The sequence below is a fragment of the Eublepharis macularius genome, chromosome 15 (genome assembly GCF_028583425.1).
Source record: "Eublepharis macularius isolate TG4126 chromosome 15, MPM_Emac_v1.0, whole genome shotgun sequence".
NCBI lineage: Eukaryota > Metazoa > Chordata > Lepidosauria > Squamata > Eublepharidae > Eublepharis > Eublepharis macularius.
In genome coordinates this window covers 23,321,070-23,335,983 of record NC_072804.1, presented here as the reverse complement: position 1 = coordinate 23,335,983, position 14,914 = coordinate 23,321,070, and the positions used below count along the sequence as shown (strand labels likewise).

General features: G+C 43.7%; 1 protein-coding gene across 3 annotated transcripts in view; it reads left to right on the top strand.

The window, feature by feature from the left end:
- PPP2R2C (protein phosphatase 2 regulatory subunit Bgamma) overlaps positions 1-14,914 on the top strand; it is a 115,613-nt gene that overhangs the window by 67,525 nt on the left and 33,174 nt on the right. For all 3 annotated transcript variants that reach the window (XM_054999298.1, XM_054999299.1, XM_054999297.1), the window contains 2 exons: positions 10,709-10,806; positions 14,578-14,743. In XM_054999298.1, the coding sequence (XP_054855273.1) occupies positions 10,709-10,806; positions 14,578-14,743 (264 nt within the window). The remainder of the gene's footprint in view (positions 1-10,708; positions 10,807-14,577; positions 14,744-14,914) is intronic.

The window sequence follows — 14,914 nt, the reverse complement described above, 5'->3', positions numbered from 1 at the left end:
ATAAAGCAACACCCAGCTGTACAGTCTCCATCTATATGTATTGGTACCCCACTTTTCTCCCTGAAGGGATCTGTTTACAACAGAAAAATGAAAATAAACCAATAAATATTGATTTTCAACCTGCTTTTGCTTTATGGAAATCAGCAAGCGGCCAAATCCAGGCAGCAAAAGGCTTTGTGGGCGAGTAATGATTCGAGGCATACGTAATGAAAATCACAAAACTGTAAAAATCATGAAAATAACTATTTCTGGATGTCATGACCCCCGCTGACCCATCCTTTGACCAGACCGATGACTCGGAGGGTTCTGGCCAAGAGTGGCCTGACCCAGAGTTTTCAGGAGAAAGCCCTGAGGACCTGAACCTGGGGATAATGAAGGCCAGCAGGACCGGGAAGGGCTTGATACAGCAGAGATATCTGCTGACCACGCCCCAGCTCTATCAGAAGCCACTCTGCCAGAGCTGGCAAGCGAGCCCACACTGCCCGCCCGAGACAGCTGCTGGTCCTATGCCAGGCAGAAGATTTAAGCGGGGTCATGGTTCCTCAGGACCTGCCAACACTTCGCAGGGCCCAGGCTGAGGTGGCATACAGGCGTAGTGCCAGAGTGGCTGCACGCAATCTCAACTGTGACCTCAGAGCAGACTACGGAGAATAGCGAGTCCTTGCAGGACCAGTCCTGGACTCTTATCCTGTTGGAGGGTTATCTGGACAGAGCCCCTTGAAGTGGGGGACACTGCTAGGAACTGTTGATAGTGGATGTTATGTTCAATGGTTACATAATAGGTGTATTATTGAAATGGGGGGAGAGATTTGCAGCAGTCAAAATTTAAGGCAGGGAATCTCCTTCCCTTGCTTATCTTTGTGGGACGCATTGCGCGAGTTAGAGGAGTGAAAGGTCCAGTTTGGTGTTTGTGTCCACAGATGGAACACCTGTATGGGTTTTAAGTAAAGCAATGGTAGCAATATGCTGTATCAGTGAGTGTTCCCATTCTTGGCTGTTTGTGCGAGCTCTCCTTTGATGTGCAAAGCTACCTTCTTCTAAAGTTCCCATCACCAAAGTCCCCTTGTGTGTGTTGTGTGTCTGTGCAAGAGGCCAGGGAGATGTAGCCTCATGCTAGGGGTATGTGCTGAAAAAAATCCTGTTGCAGTTTCAAATCCAGGATTTCCAAACAATGTACTGTTACTGGTTTTTTTCCGGGGCATTGCTATTTTAGATCTTACCCATTTGGTTTCTTGCATTATAATGCATTTGGGGCCCAATCTTTTAAATAAGGGCTTTCAGGTTCTTTGGGGCAGCTCCTTTTGCAGTTCATGGCACCAAAATCGCATAGAACACAGCCCTCCCTCTAAACCATTGATCCACCTAGACTGAGAGCACACACAGCAAAGGGTTTTAGTATTTATGGACTCCAAAAAATGCTTGGGGAAGACGAATGTCAGGGATGCATGCGCACACTGTTCTTTTCAAGCAGGCAGTTTGGGGAAACGAGGCTCTGAGGCAATTATTTTCGCTCTTAATAAAAAACTGCGTCAACTGTTAGTCACCCTCCCTCTGAGCCATTGATCCACCTAATTTTTCCTTAGTTACGCTATGTACACATACACAAAACAATGGACCTTGAAGAAGGTTGGAAGGCGCACACAATGGCAGAAAACTGGCTGGGAAAACTGTTGTAGGAGGGCGGCAGCAGCATTAAAACAATGCTGTTTTATGTTCATTTTTTTTCTTTTTCTAAGGGTTGATAGTGCCAATAAATTATTACCTTCGGGCCACTTGTTGCTGCCATGTTTCCTTGTGCTTTGCAGTTTTGTTCCCACGATGGGGGCAAATCCTTCCTTTTGACACTCAGCAATCTGCCATGAAAAGGGGTGTTCTCATCACCCATCTCCAACACCCTGGTGCAGGCAGGCAACATGATTGTCTCCCCCTAAACAGACCTAAGTTTTTCCCGTAAGTTTTCCTTTTGCTGTGGGCAAGCAGGATTGTTTTTGAAAGGGTGAAGTAGGTGAATGGTTCATAGGGGGCTTGACTTAAGCTTGATGTGGAGAATTTTTTTTTTAAGTAATGTTTTGACAGGTGCTGGATGGGGGGAAGCAAGCCTAAACCGGTCTACACAGATGTAAGTCACATGTTATTCAATAGTACTTCCTCCCAGGGAAGTGTCTTTATAATTGCAGTCTTCTAGAACTTTTATCAAATTCAATTGATGAACAGACCACTCCCCGCTTCCCTGCGGCATTTTTCCTCCCATTGCCTGCCTGCTTGTCTGCTGTCGCCACCGCTGCTGTGCTATAAGAACCGAAATGAAACGCACAAACTTTTCAGTGGGAGGGTGCCTTTATAACTTGGTTTCCTGGATTTGGTTCCCCTTTCCAGAAGCCATTTTAAGGAAACAAAACAGCAAATTCCGGGTGTATTTCTCATTGGTCTAGTTTTGCACATCCCTGCCTCTTGTCTTTTTATCTGTTTTTCACTCGGGGAGAGCTTGTGCTTAAGCCTGCACTTCTGGCAGTGCAGTGGGCTGCTGGGGGTAGGAGGTGGGCTGAGCTTGCTTAGGGTACCAAGCAGGGCTTTTTTTCTGGGAAAAGAGGTGGTGGAACTCAGTGGGTTGCCCTCAGGAGAAAATGTCACATGGCTGGTGGCCCCACCCCCTGATCTCCAGAAAGAGGGGAGTTTAGATTGCCCTCTGCACCGCCGAGCGGCACGGAGGGCAATCTCAACTCCCCTCTGTCTGGAGATCAGGGGGCGGGGCCACCGGCCATGTGATCATTTTCAAGAGGTTCCGGAACTCCATTCCACCATGTTCCTGATGAAAAAAAGCCCTGGTACCAAGTAAATCCAGCTCCTCCCCCAGCCCAATTCCAGTGTCATTTCAGTACAACGCTGTTCTGACGAGGGTTTTAGTAACTGTCCTAAGGCATTTACAGTTTGGGATTAGTATTGCACTGTTTGTCCAATCATTGATGGGAAAGGAAAAGGATTTCAGTTGGTCATGTTGCTAATCACATTGGCCTGAAAAATGCTGAGCAGTAAAATATTTCTGCAGTATATAAAGAAGTGCTGCAAGGGTCAGGCAGTCAGCAGCCCCTTCCGTTGCCCAGAGGTCGAGGATTAAACGGGCTAAGCAGAACGGTGGATTTTTTGTCATTCACTGCTGTCTAGGTAAGAAGTGTAAGGTGTATACCACTTTATGGAAAGTGGCTGTATTCTATATTCCCCTCCCTGCTTTTCACTGCTGATATTATACATATCACGACAGTATTAATTTAGATGTGCAAATTACTTTTCCATGGTAGTGTCATGTCAACATCTGGGCCCAAGACATGCTGTTGGTTTCGTACCCATTGCATCCTGCGGGGCTTTCTCAAAGCTGCGTCTCGTCCTAATCCAATTATTCACAAGGATCCTCAGGGGTTGTGCTCAGTGGCATCACAGCTATAAAGAGTAATAAAAGTGGCAGCATTACTATAGGGCAATAAGTGTATGCAGGGCCCTGCTCAGATAATTACGTTCAGAATCCTTTACGGTCTTCTTGCTTCTGACAGCATACACAAGATTCTCCATCAAATCGAGCTGTATCTCTCTCTGCCTCCCTCCTTACCTCCCTCTTGCTGGCATAGACACATGGTGGCTAAGCAAAAGCATTCATTCTTTGTAGTGCTTTGAATACAGCAAGGAATTGTGTTCTTGGTACAGAAGAGTGTTATTCCGGCTTCATATGTGTTATCATTAGATAGTACATATCACAGGGATCTGTTTCTAGGAACCCTCCTGGAGATTAGTGGAGTTGTATCAAAAGCAGTAATAACTTTCCTGATAGATAGGATGCTACAAATTATATTATGCTGGTAAGGAAAGCTTTATTCATGGACTCCTTTTTCTCTCCTTTTTAATCCATGCTTCAGTTAAAAGTGCAGGTCTTTAGAGAACAGAAGTTCCCTCTATTACCAGTGTGATTGAATAATGGGGAGTGGTGACAGATGGTTTCAAGTTCCACCCTCCAGGAGCCTCAGCCAATCACTTTCAAATGGTAGAATGGAATATTGGGTGGTGGGAAGAGGAGCGTGGCAATTTAACTGCTGACCAACTGACAAGAGTTGGGAGTGGTTGGATTTTGATGGGAGATGGCCTTTGTACCAGTCTACTGCTCACCCACCATGTTCACAAATGCATCCAGATGTGAACGTCTCACATTTTGTTCAAAGTCTTAATTGTATACTGATACAACGATAATCCATCACACTGTATCATGATTTCTATAAGCAGCAGCCCTGGCACTCGAATCAGATATGAAGTTAGTTTTAATGTGATTGCTAATAATCTTTCCCCTTGCATTTTCTGAACAAACATTTGAATGGGGTTTGATCTGATTTAAATAGATTTGACTTATTTCCCTTCATGTTTTCTCATATAAATCACACCTTGTTTGTTATCTTCCTAAATGAAGTTGCTGTCCAAGAAGTTCAAACCCCTTAGAAAAACAATATGCTAAGCAGTAATGATTCTAATTTATTTCAATCCGTATTCTTATTACATTGGCCTCCCAGGACCATAATAATCATACAGATGTTTGAAAGTGCTTTCCTGCCAAGTATGATAACTGAAGTCTATAAAGTCTTATCAAACTGCTCACTGTTTCAAATTAGTACAAAGCAATTCCTCTTATAGGGAAACTACATGAGCAGGTGCGTGTTGGGTCCCACAAGGTTCCCTGGGAAGTGTAGTCTTATAAAGAACAGCTGCTCAATGTGATTCTCCACCAGAAGAGCAATGGGAGGTATTCTCTCTCTTGCATAAAACCTCAGCTTGGGTTTTCTTCTGGGAGCTCAGGGGTGGGGGAACGTAACAGGAGGCAGGAAGAGAGAGGATCCCCTCCACTGCTCTTCTCCCCAGCAGATTCTCAGCTGCCCTGAATTTTGTGGCTCCTGTAAAGCCCCATCCCCCAGGCTCCTGGAGGAAAACCCAGGCCAAGGCTTTCTGGAAGAGAGAAAATCGCTCCCATCGCTCTTCCTGTGGCAGAGAATTGCATCAAGTGGCTGTTCTTTGTAAGACTACACTACCCAGAGAACCTCACGTAGATTGGCTCTTAGATTCTATGTAGTTTAACGTTCACCCTGGCCTTCATTATTTTGCCAGCTCACTCCTAGGTTAGGTTGGTTATTCAAGAGCTAAGTGAAGAATGTGAAGTCCTCATTGTAGCTCATAATGACTGACTTTTGTTTACTGATGATGACTGAAGATTGCCAATTTAGAGACAGAGGAAAGAAATCATTAGGTTTCTACTGAAACTAGGATTGAAAGAGACCCTTAGGTTTTCATTCAATGTCTTTTTCAAAAAGTATCCTTTATGTAAATCGGCCTGGATCTTAATGAAGCTTTCCACTTTCAGGAAGCACTTCTGCCAGCAGACAAGGGAGTGGGGGGGGCGGGATTTTCATTTATTCCCTTTCACATTGCAGAACTCACACTGCAGAACTGTCTTCGACCCCAGTGGTGTCCTGGGGGGCGGGGTCCAAGTGCAGAATTTTGGAATGTATAGCAAGCTGCTGTGGGAGAGGAGAGATTGGGAAATTTGCTTCTGTGGATGTTGTTCTGCTCATGCTTAATAGACTCTTAAGATGCTGATTCTACGTGGCTTATTTGCTGCTGTTGGGAAGTGAGTTGACCCATAGCATTGTGGTACGGTTATGCACCTCCTGGGGTTTCTCTGGCATTTCTCTGGTTTTTCCCAAATCTGCTTTGCTGCGAAGTTTAGGAAATATCACAATAAAAGCTGGATAGCTGCTATATGGATGGGAAAGTCTGGATTTTCCTACTCCTGCCCATACAACAGCCATTTCCCCTCTCCCTGCAGCAGCCATTTCCTCCCCCTGCCACCAGGGGCTTTCGGGGGGGGGGGTTGGAAAATTGAATATTATAAGCTATATATCAGGTTCTCTGACTTCCCCGCATTTATTTATTTTTTTAAAAAAGCAAGTCTAGCCTGTCATGGAGATGTAAGGGAAGGCATATCTCTGCAGAGGCTTACTGACTCCAGCTTGAGAAATTCCTGGAGATTTGGAGGCTATGCTTGGAGAGGGTGGAACTTGGGGACAGAGCTCAGCAGAGAGGCAGTCTCTATGGTACACCATAGAGTCCACTATCCAAGGCTGTCATTTCTTCCAGGAGACCTGGCCTTTGAAGTCTGGAGATCAGTTGTAATTCTGAGAGGACAGCATGCTACTTCTGAAGGGTGGGAACGTGACAAAAAGGGCTAGAGATTTACTTAAAAATGAAATCTGGGAATTAAGAAAACCCAGGGCTTTTTTTCTGGGAAAAGAGGTGGCGGAACTCAGTGGGTTGCCCTCAGAGAAAATGGTCACATGGCCGGTGGACCCGCCCCCTGATCTCCAGACAGAGGGGAGTTGAGATTGCTCCGAGGGCAATCTAAACTCCCCTCTGTCTGGAGATCAGGGGGTGGGGCCACTGGCCATGTGACCATTTTCAAGCGGTTCCGGAACTCCGTTCCACCGCGTTCCAGCTTAAAAAAAGTTCTGATAAAACCTAATACACAGATTAAGTGCAGTTATTAAGAGCAGTTATTATTAATAATATATAATTATTAAAATATTTAACTGTTGTTTAAAAATCTAAAAAAGGCCTGATGGCATGACGGGGACTGGAGTAGCAGCTGCTGGGGAAGTAGAGCAGGGACAGGGTTGCCAGCTGCCTGCTGGTGACAGCCAAACTCCTGGTCATTTGCCCCTCTGCCTGCTGATCACTGATTATTGGCGGGAGGAGGCAAGCTGCCCAGCGATCACCCATCACTGGCAGGCACCCTGGGCAAACGAACGTGCCGGCTTCCACACCCTACCTCAATGATGTCACTTCTGGAAGTTATGTCATTGTGAGGGGGGTGGGCGCACGTGTGCTTTGCGCCAGAGAGGATTCCTTAAGAATCAGCCCAAACTACAGTGCATGCTTCTGCCCACTCATGTGACGTCACTTCCACAAGTGATGTCATTGTGGTAGGCAGAGGTGTGCGCACGTGACAGGGATACAGAAGTAAGTGCTACACCCTCCGTTCCCCCCCAATCCCCAATCTCCTGTTGGCTGCAGTGCTGTATTGGCAGCATGCTCTGGATTGGAAAACTCCTGGAGAATTGGGGTGGAGCCTGGGGAGGGACCTCAGCAAGGTCGAATGCCATAGAATTCACTCTCCAAAGCAGCTGTTTTCTCCATGTGTACTGATATCTGTTGTCTGGAGAGCAGTTGTAATTCTGGGAGATCTCCAGGCCCTACCTGGAGTATTGGTAACTCTGGTAGTGACAGCAGCAGTGAGGAAAACTGCACAAGTGTGTTGCTCTGTGGAAAACACCACTGAATTTTTAATATGGCAGTGTAGTTTTCTCTTTGAATATCTGATTATCATTTTCAGAGGCTTCCTTCTAAAGGCCTGCCCTGACCCCAAGTCTCACCATTAAGAACTAGTAAGCTAAGAATAGTATGAATGACATGAACTGGAGACTGCAATAGTACACCAAGGGCAAAGGAGAATTTGGCCATCAGATCAATTCCACTGTGCAGTCTTTTGCATTTCCTAAATAGCAGCAGTTTAGGAGTTAAAGTCTGTTTGGCAGAATGCCTAACCCAAGGAAAAGGTTTCTTGGACCATGAATGCCCCATAGGCTGCTGCTGACTACCAACTTGTCATATAAGACCTTTATTTGTTTAAAATAAGGCCTTTCCCCCTTAAACTCAAGGGTGCTAACAACATGACAGCAAGTTGCAAGGACACAAAAATAAGGTATGGATCTTCTGTCTCCTGCATTTTCTCCCATCATCCACTCAATAAAAGCCACGCAAGGATTAAAAATGCAGCCAAATCTACCCAAACACTCTTTGCTTTGCCATATGGACACAATCCTGAGAGGCCATTGTAAGAAGCCGTGAATTGGATCAAATGCTGAGGAGTCATGACTTATGAAAATCATTGATTTTTTTGAGATACAATTTCTTTTTCAAGCTCCATTTTCCATGTCTGGCAATGCTGATATAGTTCCTGCTATATGTGGTGCCCAAGGTGTTATTTGATAAGAAACCAAGCAGGGAAATTTGTGCACATCCCTAATATGTGACCTTCTTGTATAACTGAGAATTATGTTCGACAAGTGCTGATGCTATCCATGTATCTCCACTGGTTTAGAACTGGTGTTTTCATCAACACTGGGAAATAAAAAGCAGTTTTTGCTGTGAAAAATTCCCCTTGGGTCTTTGAATACAGAGCTGTAGAAGAGGGCAGTGGCCTAACAATACATTCGATGTAGTTTGGTAATAATTTTAAATTTCACTTCCTTTTTCAAATCTACGAGGGTTGCTGTTTCTCTGCCAGATGCAGGAAAATTGTAACATTTGTCAGTCCCTGAATGTGACCAAAGTACAGCAGATGTTTCCACATGGTGACATTCCTCGATACCACTGAGAAAACCAACAGTGCAATCCTATGGAGAGTTACTCCAGTCTAAGCTCATTGACTTTAATGGGCTTAGACTGGAGTAACTCTCCATAGGATTGCACTGCAAATATGTGTTAGTGGCAAAGAAGCATTCCCCGGGCTGTGTTCCCTGCACTGTTCTTGTCTCAGCCCCCAAAAGCTGCCAACTTCCCCTTCACACCACCAGAGGGCTTTTCGTGTTTAAAAAAAAAATGACAATTAACCTATTGCTAAAGTGTTATAACATTATAATCTAATTGCTCTTCTGAATCCACAGCTTTCATTTTTAAAAAGTATCTAGCCCCTTTGTTGCAAAGGTATAAATAGAAAGGCATATCTCCACAATGAAAAAGGCTAGAGATTTAGCTTTTTTAAAACATGAAAGCTGAGAATTCAGAAGAACTAGTACAAAGATTTTCATAATGCTATAGCAATATCTCTGTTGTTAATTTTAAATTTTTTTGTGGATTTGGGGGAAATGGCAGCCGCATAAGGGCTGAGGCAAGGAAGATGAAGCTGATATGTGTTATAGCAACAAAAATTTGCACCATCACATCTGCACAGCATAAAAACAGGCTTGACTGCAATCTTTCCAAAAAGATCATACCAAGCCAAGTTTGGAAAAAAATCACAACATAGTGGAGGAAAACATGGAAAGTGGATGATGAGGAGATGACATTGTCTGGATGCTCCACAAAGACCCACACCAGTTTGGATAGCAAACCAGACCACAGCCTTTTATGTGGAAGCAGCCTTAGTGATGATTACTTGAATGAATATCAGTCCCTGCAGTGCAGATGGCACTGCAGATTTTTAGGGGAACACATTTGCTTGTAGTGAAGCTGTATGTGCGTGGAAAATATGTGCATTGCCCCATGCACACAAAATGGCGACTGTGTATATTGTTGCTTGCTTCTGAAATGTGGTCAGATCACCCACTCATGTCCTGGTCTGAGCCAAGACTAAGGGCATAACCATACAATATGCCTGGCACGTGTTGGGTCACGCATGCATGACCAGACTCTCAGTCTCTCTACATGTTACTAAGTACCTAGGGATGCTCAAGTAAACCTCATTTCACATGTCTCCCCTCCAACTTCCCATGCACTCAATCGATCGTACAGTCACACTTCAGTTTGATCCGTGTCACATGTTTGATATCAGTTCCTCCTCAACTCCCAGTTTCCCCCACATCCATTCATTGAAATGCAAACCTTGACACTTTCTCACACCTTAAAGAAATGCAAATTGGCAATTCAAAGGAGCCTACAGTACTTGTTCTCGCAGCAAAAACAGTTGAATTGGTGCTTTGCCCTCCGGAATCACTTGCAGATGCAGTCATACAAAGGGAGCTCCTGTGAAATCAGCATTCATGTGCATTGAGCAAGAACAGCTTGCACGTGAACTGAGGACTAGACATACAATCCTGCACTTCAGGTACTTTGTAACATGTAGAGAGACTCTCAGTCAGGCGTACATTGAAAAACACTCTTTTGCTTGGCACTGAAAGGCAGCATTGCAGAGAAGGAACTTCCTTTTTAGCTCCTCCCCCTTGCAGTGCTGAGAAAACGAGCACTTGATGTACATTTGATGGATAGTCTGATTGTGCACCTGTGACTCAACATGTGTCAGGCATATTGTATTGTTTGGCCCTAAGACAGTCTTCCAGCTCATAGCTGATGCTGTGAAACACCATGAGTCACTAGTTTAAGCTGCAGCTTATATTGAGATAGTAAATGGAGACAAGGACAATCCAGACAAAAGGCCAGTTTTCAGGCTTGTCTTTGTATGCACTCCCCTCCTTTTTTAACATTACATTGTAGACTGCACTTCTGACAGTTTCAACAATGTTAGTTTCTCTTATCACTTGTTATATTTTTAAGTGGGGTTTGGTGAGCAAGCCTTGAATTTGTAGAAATTAATAATCTTACGACAGTTTGGGAATCAGGGGTACAGTCAATTTCTTCTGAAATTCTTTTAAAAAATGTGGGCCTGAAAAATTTGGGGAGAAAATACAGGAGTGGTTCTAGAATTCAGTTTGTGAGGAAATTGTGAGGGAAATGCTGTTGTATTTATGAGCATTTAGAACACCAAAGTTCTCCTGTGGTTCTGTGGTGGGCCTGGGAAACGAGAGGCACTCTCTTGTTCGGGCTCCTGGGGAACAGCTGATGTTTCCACAGATTTTGTGCGGCCAGAGATACGTAACCATTTTTGCCTCTACTTTTCTTTATGCAGCTGACATTATTTCTACTGCTGAGTTCAACCACACAGGGGACTTATTGGCAACTGGGGACAAAGGCGGTCGAGTTGTTATATTCCAAAGGGAGTCAGAGGTAGGTTGTGTGTGTGTGTTTAACTTCTTAGTTACTATCAGAGTAAAATTCTTATTTCAGTATTTAATAGTGAACAGTGTAACAATTTAAAAAGTTAACAAATATCTGCATCAGAGACATTGATTGAATAATGAATTCATCTTTGAAAATCAAAACTGGTTTTCACTTAAAAGAGCAATAAACAAAAATGATCCCGTATTAGAAATTAACTGGTTTGATTAGCAAGCCTAAGAAAGCACACTGCAGCCTGCAGCATTCCTTCCCTAACCTGAGTAAATTCCAGTCACTTTCAGGCCCTGAGAAACTAAATGGTGCTAAATGGTGGCATATTCTCCCTAGGAACCACTTGTATTATACAGTAAAATGCACAAACTGCTCTTTCCTTTCTGTCCCATGTAGCCAAACTCAAAATACAGGGAAGCGGGGTCAAGCTACACGTGACGAATGACGCTTGCCTGGCAAGTGAACAGACTCACGTGTATTCCTCCCTGTTCACTTGCCATTCACTTGCTCTCCACTTCAAGTCATTCGTCACTTGTAGCTTGACCCAGAGTTGTAACTTGCCCTCTAAACATCAACAGAGAAAGTCTTTTGAAATTCTCTTAGAGTCTCTCTACACAAGACATCTTACACGGGGATGCTCAAGTGATTTACTTTCTGTGTGGTCTTATATTCCAGTGTACTCTGTCTGCCTAGCAGTGCATGTGTATCCAAAATGGGAGAACAAGTGTAAGATCTGTCACTTGAGTGTCCCCGTGTAAGATGTCTTGTGTAGAGAGACTCTTAGGGCCAAGCTACAAGTGACGAATGACACTTGAACAGCCAGTGAACAGACTCACGTGTATTCCTCCCTGTTCACTTGCCATTCACTTGCTCTCCACTTGATCACGTAGTGATCAATGATCACATTGTGATCAAGAGGAACAGGGAGGAATACACGTGAGTCTGTTCACTTGCCGTTCAAGTGTCATTCGTCACTTGTAGCTTGGCTCTGAGAAGGGCATTGCATAACTTTGGTGCTGCCACTGAAAAAGCCCTGAGGAGGAGAGAAAGGGGCTTGTCCAGGAAACTACAGCCTTTGAAAGTGGAGGGAGAGGCGGACAGCCAGGCAGCAATGCCAGAACATTCAGCTGCACACTGGCAGAAAGTGGAGCCTCTTAAAGAATCTTCCCTATTATGGGGCGAGTATTGAATGATCCATCTCACGCATGCCACAGAAGTCAGATATATTGTAAAGATGAGGTCATGGTTATAGGAATGCTGTAAAGAGCAGCTTCTTCCCACAGGAACCCCTACAGCTTTGCTTTGGAAAATTCTGACGATGCAAGGAACTGCATTCTTGCCCTAGGGGTGGGCTTGCCATTTGCCTTCCTCGTGGCCCTTGAGAAATTGAGGAGTGGTAGAAAAAATGGCTGGAAAATGGACTCAATAGTCCATTCCTCTCTAAGAATTTCCCCATGCATTAACCATACAGATGTGGAGTCATTTCTACAGCATAACCTGGAAGTGATGTCACACCCTCTCCACTCACTGCTCAGTCTCCTGGTGTTTGCCATGGCAGTGCTGGTGACCCTTCCTGGAGAGGTTTAAAAGCACCCACTGAATTCCTGTATTACAGTGTGCTAATGTGTGGGTCTGTTAAAGAAATGCAAAAATTTTGTATATAAGCATATGCATTTTTCCAAAACAAACAAAACTCCCTAAGAAAACATGTTTGAAAATTCTTGCAGACTAGAAATGGCTAAGTGAAGCGATTAAAGGAAACTAGGAATATTTTCAGTGCATTAATAAATAACAGAAAATGTGTAAATTCACTTTTATCATTTCAGTTATAGAAGGGGGAAACAGCACCTATGCCAGTATCTGACCAAAATGCCTGTTTAATAGTAAAGCCAAATTGTTTGGAAAGGAGGGGAGGAGAGCTAAAACAGTAGTACAAGTAATGTAATATTCATTCATTTGAAGTATCACCAATTGAAGTGTTTCTGAAGGAAAAATAAAAGTATGGTAAAAGTTATTTACAAATTTGAAAGATACAAACAGTGTATAAGGAAACTTAAAAACTGGACATTATACAAGATAATGATCTGGAAGCTCAAATTAGGATTTTAATGTAATTCTCGCTGACTTTCCCAAAAATATACAGGAAGCATCGCAGATTGGGAAAATCTTCATACTTCAAGTTTGATCAGGGTAAAGGATGAAATCTTACAGCAAATTTTTGTCCTAAAGAAACAGGTATTCTTTAGGGAGCTCAAAAACAGAAACTATGTGAGTTTGAAAAGTTGCTGGTGTCAGGTTGCCCCCTTGGTCTTCTGGGAAGAAGATGTACAATATGGAGACCTTCTTCTCCCATTGCAAAAATAAAAGCCATCTCTCCTTTAGCGTAAGCCCATTTCTCTGAACCCAATGAAAATACGGAGGGAGAGCAGGGCTCAGCAATACATACAGCTCTGTGAACGCTCCTGTCTCCAAAGTAGCCTGTGATTCAGCATGGCCTCATTGCAGAAGAAAAGGGGCGAGTATCTTGTGATTCTTGCTTAGTTGTATACACAATATAGAAGACCAAAGATTCTGCTCACTGCTTTCAAGGTGCAGAAATGAGGTCGGGATGACCGTTTCCATGTGTTCCGGGTCGAATCCACATTCACCCATTACCCGCATGTTTATCGGATATCTTCCGTTTGCCTCCAATCCGCGATTTTTTCGTCTTCGTTCACATTCCTGCTTCCAATCCGTCTTTCTCGCGAGTCCCTCCGGTCACACGGCCGCTCGAAAACCGCTTTTTTTGGGCGGGACCTTTTATTCCTGCCCATTTTTTAAAAAAAATTTTGAGCGCACTTTTCCGTTATTTCGATCTTGCCTTGTAAAGAAATATCATTGAAGATAATGATGCCTCTCTTTCCCCCATTGACAGCACTGATGGCTCTCTCCCGTTTCTTTTTTGGAAATTTGGAAGCATGTGGGAATCTTTCGTGGGCATTTCCTATGCAGGACAGTTCAGTGCCTGAATTTTACTGAAGTTTCACTTCCTTGGAGTGTCATTATGTTCCCAATAGTCACTGGCCGAATCCGCATTCACCCCACACCCGCATTTTCCGCTTTTGAGGGAGGGAACAGATCTTCCCGCCTTTTTTTTTTTTAATTACTTTTCCGTTATTTCAATCTTGCCTTATAAGGATATTGTATTTCCTTATAAGGATATTGTAATTTTGATATTACAGAAATATAAAATAAAAAAAATAAAAAACAGTTAAAAAGGAAGTTTTGCGAGTCCGTTCTGAGGGTGGATTCACCCCAAAATGATTTTTCAAACTACTAGATTTGATTCAGAAACAGCATAATCAATAAATCCAATGCTATGAAGTCAAAAACAGTCTTTTGCAGACTACGGAGCACTTGCAAGTTGAATCAGCCAATAGGAACTCTCAGAACGGCCGGAAAGACAGAAAGGGGGGTGTTTTTTTTAAAAAACCGCGTAAATTGCGCATTCGCCCGTTCACGGCCACCGTGAAACTCTCGTTGAAAACCTGTGACCACATATTCAGGAGAAATGCGAATGAAATGCGTCTGTTTAATGAGGTAATGTGACTGGCACTCGGGATTGCGTGGGGAATGCGGGGAACATGCGACTTAGAATGAGTAATGTGGATTCGCCCCTGGTGTATGAGAGAATTTGGAAATGCCTTTAGTTTTGTCTGAAACCAAAGCTTTTTAAAATCCTAGATGAAAACCCCGAGGCTAATACTTAACATGTTGTGTTCCTTGCAGAGTAAGAATGAACCTTACAGTCAAGGGGAGTACAATGTTTACAGCACCTTCCAGAGCCATGAGCCAGAGTTTGACTATTTGAAGAGTTTAGAAATAGAGGAAAAAATAAACAAGATCAAGTGGCTGCCGCAGCAGAATGCAGCCCACTCTCTACTGTCCACGAACGGTAAGAATGCCGGAGAAATATACAGATCACCAGCATTTAGAGCTGCCAACTCCATGTGGGGAGATTCCTGGAGGCTTGGGGATGGAGCTGAGGAGGATGGGGTTTGGGGAGGGGAGGGACCTCAGGAGAATATAATACCAAATTAGATTAATGAGCTATGTATTGGGCTGT